The sequence below is a fragment of the Galeopterus variegatus genome, unplaced genomic scaffold, assembly GCF_000696425.1.
Source record: "Galeopterus variegatus unplaced genomic scaffold, G_variegatus-3.0.2 Scaffold19228, whole genome shotgun sequence".
Lineage (NCBI taxonomy): Eukaryota > Metazoa > Chordata > Mammalia > Dermoptera > Cynocephalidae > Galeopterus > Galeopterus variegatus.
In genome coordinates, this window is record NW_007745339.1 from 2,690 (window position 1) to 14,920 (window position 12,231).

Consider the following 12,231-nt stretch of genomic DNA (forward strand, 5'->3'; position numbering starts at 1 on the left):
ACTGTAACAGTTTGAAACTTATCTTTATCTACTACATTGTAACAGGGCTTGTACTGGTGTAATGGAAAGTAAAAACACTAAAGCCAATGTGCAAAAGGAACAATAGTATTTAATAGATTATTAGCAGAAAACTCACATATGCTACATTTAAATTTGAACTTTGCTCATCTGGGGGTTAAGTATGCTGAAACCTCAGTGGATTTAAGATGATTTGTGAAGCTGAATCTTGGCTATATATATTTTTAAAAGAATAATGTTGACAGATAATCTATTTGTTACAGTTATATTTACTATGCAAAAGTAAATTGTTTTTTTTTTAAAAGGATAAGTCCATTTCTCATAATGTTTTAAACAAATGACTCTAAATGTAAAGCATTACATTTTCTATTATAATTGAACAAGCTATTAAAATTGCTAGAGTATATCACAACTAACCATTCCAGGACTATTTTAAACAAACACCTATTGTAGAGCGAGCACCAGAAGCAGTCAGGGCAGCAAAACTGTATCATCAATAAAGTAATCTTAGTCCTTTTATTCACTGCTCATTCCCCAAAGGAGTTACATTATTGAGCCAAGGAATTTTCTAGTTGCATTTTTGAGGTCACAAATGTGGCCTTAAAGGATTGTCCTTGAGACCACAGCTTTTGCAGGCAATGATGTGCAAGTAAAATTACATTCAAATGAAACTACAATTTTTTTGATATTTTAACACCAAGCTGAATGGTGCACTGAAATCAACGGATAAGGAGAAAGAAAATCAAGTTTATGGCTCTCTCTCTATAGTAGTAGTGTCATTCTAGTTTTATTGATGCTTTGCTTTTCATAAAGTGCAGTAAACAAAATAAATACGGTGAAAAAAGCTTTGAAAATTTATATACAGTCATGAGATTAAGATAAATTACTGATTATATTCCTTATAGCCTTTGAACTCTGTGAAAGGTGTCACATACATTACAAGCTCATTGGCCCAGGTAAAATAATCATTTTTGCCCTTAGATCAGTCTAGTATTAAGGAGTATATAATTACGTCAGCTTATTCCACAACACGAGGTTAGACTAACAGGAAAATTTATGTGCTATAGACTAAATCCAGATACAGTCAGGTGCTGAGCATTATTCCTGGCTTCAAAATAGGATGTATCTGTTTCGTCATCTGGTTGGGGTATGAAAGGCATAGTTTGATGCTGCAGATTTTCCCAGTCCACATCACTGAAGAGAGGATGATGTTTCAGCTCTTAGGAAAAATATAAAACAAAACAATATTATGACACCATTGCCTAAATAAGTACTATTTTATAGGAATTAAAAAGAGAATGTCTCACATATACCTTGCCCCACTTTATTATGCCAGTTTTACAGACATTTGTTTAGTATTTGTGTCCCTATTAGGCTACATACTTTACACTAGGCATATGACAGGTGCCTGGGTTATATTTGTCAAACGAATGAATGAATGGTTTATCTTAACAGAAGCTTATTGTTCTACCAGCCTGCATCACAATCCCTGATTTGACAGAAGAGGATTTGGCCTACTTCTTGCTCCCTGATACACCTTCCGTATTCCTGATCTTCCATGATTAATTCTTGATCTCCAATTCTCATTCCAAGGTCTTGCCACCTGTTTGTATCACTGCAATCCTTAGCGCTATCTATTGCCCTAGATAACTTTGGCATGAAGCTCATCCTCCACTCCCTTACTTTCTTCCCTATGCTTCATCCTTATGCTTCATGGTGATTTCAACAAATACATCGATGACACTTCTGACACATTCTGTTCATGGTTCTTTGACTTCCTTGTTTTCACCAGCTTGCATCTCTACAACGTACTGACTGTGTAGCAGTATGTCTACATCCAGAATCTTTACATCACAGCACTGCTCTGCTTACAAGATCTCAGACTTTGCTCACCTCTTTAACTACATTACTTGTCATCTTTCCTATTTCTTTTTACCTAGTGAAAACAAAATATGCTCTTTTGACTACACTGTGATATTTAGTTGCTAATCATAACTTTTCCTCTCTTCAACCCTTCACTTTATTTTTTTTATTTTATTTTATATTTTTCCTTTTTGTCTTTTTTCGTGACCGGCAACGGATCGCAACCCTCGGTGTTGCACCCGCACCTCGCTCAGCCAGTGAGCGGCCGGTCTGTATGTGGGATCCGAACCCTCGGCGGGAGCACCGCCGCGCTCCCAAGCGGTGCACTGTAGCAGTGCGCTACCAGGCCGGCCCCAACCCTTCACTTTATAAGGCAACAATAAAGATGCTGACAAACAACAAAGTAATAATAAAGGCAGTAAAAAGCACCCCCTTCCCAAACGTACCCAAATTTAAGGAAAACGTTAGAAGAAGACTACACAGATAGGAAAGAATAATGTGTCTGTATTGGGGATGATGGGTTGGGAGATCAATATGTTTACAAGTTGATTTTCCCCTAAACTATTACAGTAGGAAAAGGGATAAAATAGTAAAAATAATTCACATTTACAGCATTTGTTTCTTAATGTTCAAAATAAATAACAGCATGGGATATTTGAAAAATTACTTTAGAAAACAGTTTTCAACTGGGGTGATTTTGCCCTCCAAAGGACATTTGGCATTGTTTGGAGACATTTTTGGTTATCACGACTGGGGGCATACAGTGGGTAGAAGCCCGGGATTCTATTAAACATCCTACAATGCACAGGACAGTCCCCACAACAAAGAATTATCTGCCCCCAAACGTCAATTATGCTGGAGTTGGGAACCATTCTTTAGAAAATGGCTATTATATATTGTAATTTGCTCAAAATAAGTGGGGCAGAAGAACAACATTCTTACTAATGACACCACAGATTTTTGTTTCTCTGATGAACAATTTACATAGCAAAGTAGATGACAGGGGTATTTTTCAGTTAAAAAACAGTTGCTTCAACACAAACTAAACTAGAATTCCTTTGTGGGTTCAGTTTAAAAATAAATGAATGAGTTATGATGACAGGATCATAACGCTTCCCATCATACCCAGATATCATAGATTACTAGTCACTTCTACAAGTTTTCTGCTTCATTAAATGCTCCTGTCAGCAGAAAAATTCGAGAATCATTCCAGCACACAATACTTAGCCCATTAGAATATCACTATAGCCTGAAACTTTCACTTCTGAAAACTATTGCTACATGAATGTGGCCAGAAAGAATTGTAAGTTTTAGATATTACCATTAATTATCTCTAATTTTTTCTCTCTTTTAAGCTGGCAATTGTTTTTGCCTCAAATGTGCTTCACGCTGATAGAATACTTTTCCAACCAGCAATATAATAAGTCGATGTCTAGAGTCCTATTAATAATAAAGTCTTTACTCAATTTGAGACTGATTAAGTAAGTTAGGGCTTAGCATACATTAGGTATTCAATAAGAATTAGCTTTAAAAAAAAAGGATGACTAATCCCCCTCATGAATGATAGTGTTTTATAATAGCAATCTGACCGATATGCTGCTTTCAGACACTCAGATCTATTCTGAAATAACATTGCAAGGATTCAATATGTCCGAAACCAATGCACAATGTTTGGAGTTGAAATTTGTGGGTATCTGTGTGTTTCAAACAGCTTAATTTAAGTCTTAATTGTCTTGAGAAAGTTAGAGCTGAGTTTTCAAATGTCTGCTCCCTCACTTTACATAGGTTTCTGCTCCAATCCGAGTCCTTACAGAGGTCATCCTGACCACCCTATCTAAAAAAAATCCCGCCATACAAAGAGAATGTATCTTCTCACTCCGCTTTATTTTTCTTCATAGTACTTACCACTACATGGCATCATGACATTATGTTATGGCTGTATTTTGTTTACTGTCTGTCTTTCCACTAGAATGTAAGTTCCAGGAGGACAGGGATTTGAGTCTAGTTTATCCCTAGAGTTCTCCCACTGTCTGGAGCAGGTAGAAGTCACTCTATAGGATCCGTTAAATCAATAAACAAACAGTTGATCTTATTAGAGGGAACACCTAGAAGCTGATGCCAACGACATATTTCTAAAGTTATTTTTTAAATATACCCTACTTCACACGGAAATGAATTTTGGAACATAATGCTTATTTGTCTCTATATTATTACCTCACCTTGTTACAAAGAGAATTTTTTTTTTTCTCCTTTTTGTCTTTTTTTGTGACCGGTAACAGGATCGCAACCCTCGGTGTCGCGCCCACACCGCGCTCAACCAGTGAGCGGACCAGTCTCTATATGGGATCCGAACCCTCGGCGGGAGTGCCGCCGCGCTCCCAAGCGCCGCACTCTACCGAGTGTGCCACCGGGCCGGCTCCTTACAAAGAGAATTTTAAGGCAGCTGCCAATGAGATTCACTAGAGTTTTGAAATTAGGGTTTAATATACCCCTGCATTGAGAAAACCATTGAATGGTTCATAATGTACCAAGTTTGTCTTATTTGAGGCAACCCGGGACCTGATACATTGGTCAATGAATAAAAGTATCAGAAATGAAGCAACAGGAAATTACAGAACAGAAGAGATTTCCTGAATTTGTTGATGGTTAACTTTATCAGGCTTTGAAACACCCAAGACACTAATGAGATTGTTTCAGGTGCCTGCTTGAGATTAATAAAATTCAATGTGTGAATATTGCAACTTGGCCACATGGGATTTTAATGTAGAATAAGGACAAATAGATCAATGTATATCTAGAGGGCAAAAATAAACTGAATTATTTTAGTACCGATTTAGCAGTCAGATTTTCTGTAGTATTGTATTGAAACTTGATATTTTTATTACTATTCACCAACTGGAACAAATCATGAACAAGCTTAACACAAAACCATACCTTTCATTCCAGCTCTCTTTGAATCATCAGTGGTTAAAAGCATTTCCACTGCACTTTGAGCATTATCAGATAACTTTTCTTCACCTTCTGGCCAAGGGATATCTACAAATTTACAAATAATCTTGTTAATCACTGCTCAAAATAATGCACTGAGAGAGATGAATATACCTTAATAGGAGAAAAAGAATCACCTCTTTTCAGAATATTCTGAAATACTTGTTGTGATGTTTCATCATTGAAAGGGGGAATTCCTGTTAGAAATTCGAACAAGCAAACTCCAAGTGCCCACCAGTCTACTGCAGGACCTAGAATTTAAGAGGAAGCAGCTGAACTTGCAAGCATTTTCTATGAATATTTGATGAACTAAAATATTAATACATGGATATTTGGGCATAATCAAGGCATTCATCGCCTAAGTCTTTCTTCTGTCTTCATAAAGTACAAAACCCAAATTACCTTCATTTAAGCAATGTGATATTACTTTCTATCTTCCAGGTTAGATTAGCAATTACCACAGCTAGTTAAAGAAAAGTTAAAGCCATCTTTTTCATTTGTTAATAACTTCTGATATTCTATATAGTTTATGTGTTCTAAATCCTAAAATAGCACCAAGGAGTGCATTTAACCTAAAAGTTATTCTCTAAAATAGGTAGATGACTTCTCAATTTCACATCAGGAAATGATAACATTTAGATGATTTTTCTGCATTCCACTTTTTTCGCACAAGGTATGAGATGAGGCAGAAACATTTATACTAATTGGAGGATAGCATGGTAACTAGGGAAAGCCTTAATTACAGAATGTTTTAATGTGGCTTTATTCCTTTTAAGGACGTAGAGGAGAGGAACTATTTAGTGTAACAAAGAATATTCACTTAAACTATGGCTTGCAGAGGAAATTAGATAAGTCTTTTTTTTTTTTTTTAAAAGATGACGGTAAGGGGATCTTAACCCTTGACTTGGTGTTGTCAGCACCATGCTCTCCCATGTGAGCTAACCGGCCATCCCTATATGGGATCCGAACCCGTGGCCTTGGTGTTATCAGCACCGCACTCTCCCGAGTGTGCCAGGGGCTCGGCCCGATAAGTCTTAATAAATAGGTAAAACTGATTTCCAAACAACATCTTTACTGGAAGCAACATTTATATACAATTAAGTTTTTAACATTGATTTTATATGTATTTTTTGGCTGCTGGCGGTATGGGTATCTGAACCTGTGACCCTGGGGTTATGTCTCTCCCTCCTTTTTTTTTTTTTTGCTGCTGGCTGTTACAAGGATCCCAACCCGTGACCTTGGTGTTATAGGCTGCTCTCTAACCAAGCTAACTGGCCAGTCCCAATTTTAAATATTACCTTATAAACTGGTGTATACTTTTGTTTAGTTCTGCCTGTAAATAAAGTATTTCCTAAACAAAGGCTAATTTTAGCTGAAAAATGGTTAACTTCAATATAAATTTAGAATAAAAATTCTAGTCTAGTGCAAAATTTGCCTACAAATTGCTGTTTAAAGACAATTTCTTAAAGTTCATTATTGTGGTTATGCGACTGCCACCATTCTATTTTAAAACAAGAAAGCCCTGTGGAATCCGCCATTAGCAAAAATAATTGCATGCATTTAGAGTGCCTTTTTACCTGCAAGCCATGTAATCCCATCTTCCCTTTAAGGAACAAAAGATGCAAATAGTCTATAGGCTTCTATTTCTACGGTAATCACTATAAAAACGTACAGACCACCTCAGTTAGTAGAACTGTAAGCAGCACTGAGAAAGAATTGTTCCAATGGATTAGATAATATAACCAAATAACAGAAAAGAAGGGAGAAATCAGGGAAAAGACACATTTTTATTTGTTTTACTTAGGTTAGAAATTAGAACCCTTTTCCCAGCTCAGCCAAAACATACTCATGTTAAAAACATACAAGATTTCTCCATGGATATGTCACACATACCCATATACTTAAGTCAAAGTCTAATAAGATCACATATTGTGATAAATCTTAGCAATTATAATATATATTATTAACCAGAGAAAAACAACAAACTTGTTTTATACTACTGGCTTTCTAATGCAAAACCCAATTCTGTAACTTGTAGAAATATATTGACATTGATATTGTTTTCTAGTAATAATGAAAAGATTTAGAAAATTCAAGCCCTTTCATAGTTCCTAATTTTAATATTTTTATCAAGACTATTTCCTGTTTTAACTAAAAAAAGCTGTATCTTCACTATATGCTACCTTTAAAAATTATGAAAAATGCCACATGCCTATAGTTATTTTCATAGAGAAGAACCATCTCTCTGATGTCCTGCTCAGAATATAGAAGACAGCTCATTTTTTTATTTCATAAGTGAGCTGAAAGGGAAGAACTTTTTTTGTGCAATGTGATCTAGTTATACTTTGACTCTTCAGTTTAATATGCTTTGCCATCTTACTTTATAGAGAAACTCACTTACCCGAAGTCAGAAATCCTGCATGTAAGGAAACAGTATTAGGTACATTGTATTAAAACTATGAGTTCATTCCCTCAAGATTCAATGACCAGGGCACCAGCTATTGTGCCAGACATAAGGAATATAAAGGTGATTAAGAAAAAGATCTTTCCCCAAGGAGAAAACCACCTGCTCTGGGAGAGACAATATAGATAATTTTAACACAGTGTTAGAAGAGCTGAAACAAAAATACGCACAAGAAGGTGTAGGAAACTCAAGAGAGAGTCCCTAAGTCAGCTTGGCTGAGGGGCAAAACCATGGAGGATATCAGGGAGGTCACAGTTGAGCCTTAGGATATTGTTTAGCTGAGGTAGCTAGATGTCTTGCTAAAATAGTATCAAGATCCTATAGAATCTTTAAATTTGAAGCTTACTTTCACACTCTATCTTAAGTTAGAGATAATACGAATTATAATATAGAAAATGGACTAGCAAATCTGTGAATTAGCAAAAAGGGCACTGTACAAAAATCAGTTAAGCGTTCATAGGAACTTGCTTTGCCTAAGAGCAAAAGGGGAATACTAAATGTGTCTATTTCTAATACTGTAGAAATTATTAACAATAGTTACTGAGTACTTCCAAGGAATTTAGGAGAGTTATGTAGAAGGCAGAAAATTCACACCCTGCTTTTAGGAAATTTTCTTAACCTTTTGTAGTGGAGACAAACATAACAACTAATTACAACACAGGCACAATGACATATGTTGTAAACAGTTTCTAATAAGGTGATATGGAAGTGAGTAATTCTCAGTAGTTGATCAAGGGATGCTTTATGGAAGAGGTAACATTTGAACTGATGATGGGATGAGAAGACATTTGACCAGAAGATAATTGGAAACTGGCTCTTCTCAACCAAGGCAAAATACAGATGCAAAGTAAGAGACCTGAAAACTAAATGTATTTCATTAAGAAATGGAATGAGAGCATAAGGCATATAGAGGAATTCTTTGAGAGATGAAGCTGGTATGAGAGCTGAGAGCCTCAAATGTCGTGATGAGAAATTTGGATTTTATTCAGTAGCTAAGAGGAAGCCACCATAGCTTTTTGAGGAGGGAAGCAAAATGAACCATGTATGGTTAAGGAAGAAAAATCTGCTTGCAATGATTATAGACAATAGAATGAAGTTGAGGAGACCAGATAGAAAGCCATTAAAGTAATGACAGAGAAAGATGAAGTTCTTACAAAGAACAGTGGCAGAGATGAAAAGGAGAGGAGCAATGCTGCAGAGATTTAATTAACTGGATTTAAATGCCTGAATGTAGGGACAATGACTGTGTCACCATGAAAATGGTGAAACTGAGACAGGCAACAGAGGAAGAGCAAGCTGAATGACAAGTCCAGTTTGACACACAACATTTGAAAGACCAGTAGAATATTGACTCGGCAGTTTGGTCGTGTCTGCTGACAAGAGAAAAGGATTAGAGAGAGAGATTTGGAAATCATCAACATGGAGGTGACAACTGAAGTCACAGGAGTGAAGAGATTAACAGGAAGCACGTGTAGGAAAAAAGAGTAAAGAGCAGAACCCTGAAGAACTTCTGTACTACTGTATTTACAAGAAATGAGGAAACTGAAGAGGAGCAACAGAGGTAAGAGGATGAGACTGAGGAGATTGTTAGATTTGACAATAAGGACATCATTGTGATCTGTAAGAAAAGTTTCCTAAAGAAACTACTGAGAAATTTTAATCAAATTGCCAGAGCAAAAATAAACAGGCAAAGAAGAGGCAACCTTTGAGAAGTTAGGCAATGAGGTGAAAACAAGGGTGGGAACTTATTTTCAGGTTGAAGAAAAAAGCAGACAAAGAAATAAAAATAGAAGGAGCGTGAGAAGAAGATGAAACAGACAGTCATGAAAGGAGCCCAAAGAAAAGGAAAGAAATTAACATCAAGATGTAGAAGAAGGGGTTCATGTTATGGGTTGAATTGTGTATCCCCCCAAAAACTATGTTAAAGTCCTAATCCCCAGTACCTCAGAATGTGACCTTATTTGGAAATAGGGTCATTATAGATGTAATTTATTAGGTTAAGATGAGGTCACACTAAAGTAGGATGGACCCCTAATCCAGTATGACTGGCATCCTTATATGAAGTCAGCCATGTGATGATAGAGACACAGGGAGGCACCACCATATGAAGAGGGAGGATCAGAACGATGCATCTCCAAATCAAGGAACACCAAAGACTGCCAGCAAACCACCATGAGCTAGGAAGAGGCAAGCAAGGATTCCCCTACAGTCTTGAGAGGGAGCATAGCCCTGCCAACACCCTGATTTTAGAATTCTAGCTTCCAAAACTGTGAGCCACCCAGTTTGTGGTACTTTGTTACAGCATCTCTAGGAAATGCATACAGTTCACTTCAGAATGTAGGAAGGGAAATTTTTTCAGAGAGGAAAGAGAAGAAAAGAAGATAGGTGAAAAGTCATCTTTTTATTCCTTTCTTAAGTTCCATTTTGAAGGATGGTTCATTTCTGGTTTGACCCTTTGATGAGGATATAAGTGAGGGTAAGTTGTAAACAGGAATAGGCTTCTGCAGACTGAACAGAAGTTTAGGCCTAGCACTGTAGTCCTGAGCTCAAACTAGATCATGCTTGAAGAAACGTTTGGAACAAAGACAATATAGAGAATGGGACGTGGGGCTTCTCTGGATCCTTGAGACTAAACCAGAAGGCCAATGACAAATGACAACATGTCCTTCAGCGTCTGGTCTTTTACAATCAGAGAATAAGACAGCCCTGGCCATTTCTTTTTTCTTTTCCTATAATAAATGACATATGCATGAGAAAAGAGTATTGCATAAGTTCATTTTCTTTTATTTTAGGTAATCTAATAAAGAAATTTAAATCAATTTTACTTCAAAAGATAATGTAGTGATAGATAACACTTCAAAAACTCAGGACATGCATGCCTTACCATGGGTCCTGCCTAGTAACAGCTCAGGTGCGAGGTAGTCTGGGGTTCCTAGAATTCGCCCATCATCCACTGGGGCTGCCCCTCTTCTCACACTCTTTGGAGTTCGGTATGGAGTTCCTGACTTGATCTGATTCGGGGTCTGCTAATTCAAAAAGAGTTTAAGAGACAACAAATATCTTAATTGTTTTTACAATGAATAGAAATCCTCAAAAACAAACAAACAAAGCTATATCATAGGCTGCTAGGCATTTACTCAAATCCTTGATCAGGTTTGAGAATGGACTCAGACCTAGTTACAATTATGAAAAAGTCCTTATATGTAATGAAGTTCAGTAGCTTAGATAACACCCACTATCTCAATAAGATCTGTATATGCAAGAAACAATGAAAAAATCCATAAGAAAAATTTCTTGATAGCATGGATTAATACAAGCTTAAGAACAGACATTGAGGAAGGCTGTAATTGACAAATGATTGAATTATTAGGACAATATATAAGATAGAACCAAATATAAATAACCTCTTGTACTAAATGGCATTTAAAAGTTCTTAAGATAATTTGCTGTCTCACAACAATCTTGTGAGACTAGCAGGACAGGTCTAGATTATCCCCTAGAAAGCTGGAAAAACAGAGGCTCTGAGGTTAAGGGACTTCTAAGTGACTTAATAAGTTCTGGACAGAAAACCCACGTATCATAACCTAAATTCTGGGTTTACACATTTTATATTATGATGTCTCTCCAAAGGAAGAAAAAAAAGTGAAACTCTGGGTTTATAAAGGTTTAGAAAATAAAAACAAGATTTGAAATATATATTTTTCAACTTTTTGTATATGAAGAAAAGAGACCATCCAAATACGTCCTTGGAAGGCAGTAGTAAAGTAGACTTTAATTTTGTATCTCACAGTATTGCTGTGATCAAGTGAAAATATGTGGTTGTGTTTTCTTAGAAAAGTATATAGGGGGCCGGCCCGGTGGCGCACTGCGCTAGTGCGCCGCTTGGGAAGCGCGGCGGCGCTCCCGCCGAGGGTTCGGATCCCACATACAGACCGGTTCCCGCTCACTGGCTGAGCGAGGCGCGGGGGCAACACCGAGGGTTGCGATCCCGTTGCCGGTCCTGGTCCGGTACGGGGGCGACACTGAGGGTTGCGATCCGTTGCCGGACACGGAAAAAAAAAAAAAAAGAAAAGTATATAGGGCTATACAAATGGAAGGAGGCATTGTAGTAAAAAATAATAAACATTACTACCAGCTTTACCTTCCTGCATAAAAACTTCCAAAAATCTATAGATTCTCAACAAGGAGAACAAAATTATATGATTAATACCATTTAGTCTAGCTCAGAGGCAAATGTCTGCCTTGATTGTTTATCTTTCTAAAATTCAAAGAACAGTTAGAAAGTTGTAATATACCTGATATGGCATATAGGATCTTCCTTTTTGAGTAGGGGTTACAGCCATGGGATATGAACCACTATAAGCACATGAAATATCCATTGCATCTAAACAAGTAATGCTCATTTTGGATGGCTCTGAGTTACTAGATGCATTAATATGACTGTTAAAACTTCGAAAAGCTACAGCACTTCTTTTAGACAGAGTTAACATTTTCAACACCTCTGAAGAAGGAGCTAACATTTTTTGGTTACTGTCTTGGACAGAAGGGTTCTCATCACCTTTAGGCAAGGTATTTTCTTGGCAATTTGGTGATTCAACAAGTAGATCTGCAATATTTGATTCTTCAAAAGAGGATTCTTTGATGCTTTTATCTGGATCTAAGGACTGCCTTTCTAATGAACTTTCCATTATAGAACTTCCAGGAAAAGATGAATCAGAGTCCATACAAATACATTTAGAAGCTCTATCATCATCAGAACAAAGAAAACTAGAACTTAAGTAGTCCTTCTTATTTTTCTTTTCGCAATCTTCATCCAGTTCACACATAAGGTTTTTTGCTATCATTGGTATAGGTAATTTTTCTGGTGTTTGTTGTTTATCAGTAAAAGAATTGATGAT

The 12,231-nt window shown here is 36.7% G+C and overlaps 1 protein-coding gene across 1 annotated transcript; it reads right to left on the reverse strand.

Moving 5' to 3' along the window:
* Positions 1-271: 271 nt before the first annotated feature.
* Positions 272-12,228, reverse strand: LOC103583042 (serine/threonine-protein kinase greatwall-like; the record flags this gene model as incomplete). The annotated part of the gene is made up of 5 exons (XM_008564463.1): positions 272-1,237; positions 4,816-4,917; positions 5,007-5,120; positions 10,218-10,359; positions 11,629-12,228. Coding segments are annotated over 5 exons (1,116 nt in total), but the record flags the coding sequence as incomplete, so codon positions are not given.
* Between the last annotated feature and the right edge of the window lie 3 nt (positions 12,229-12,231).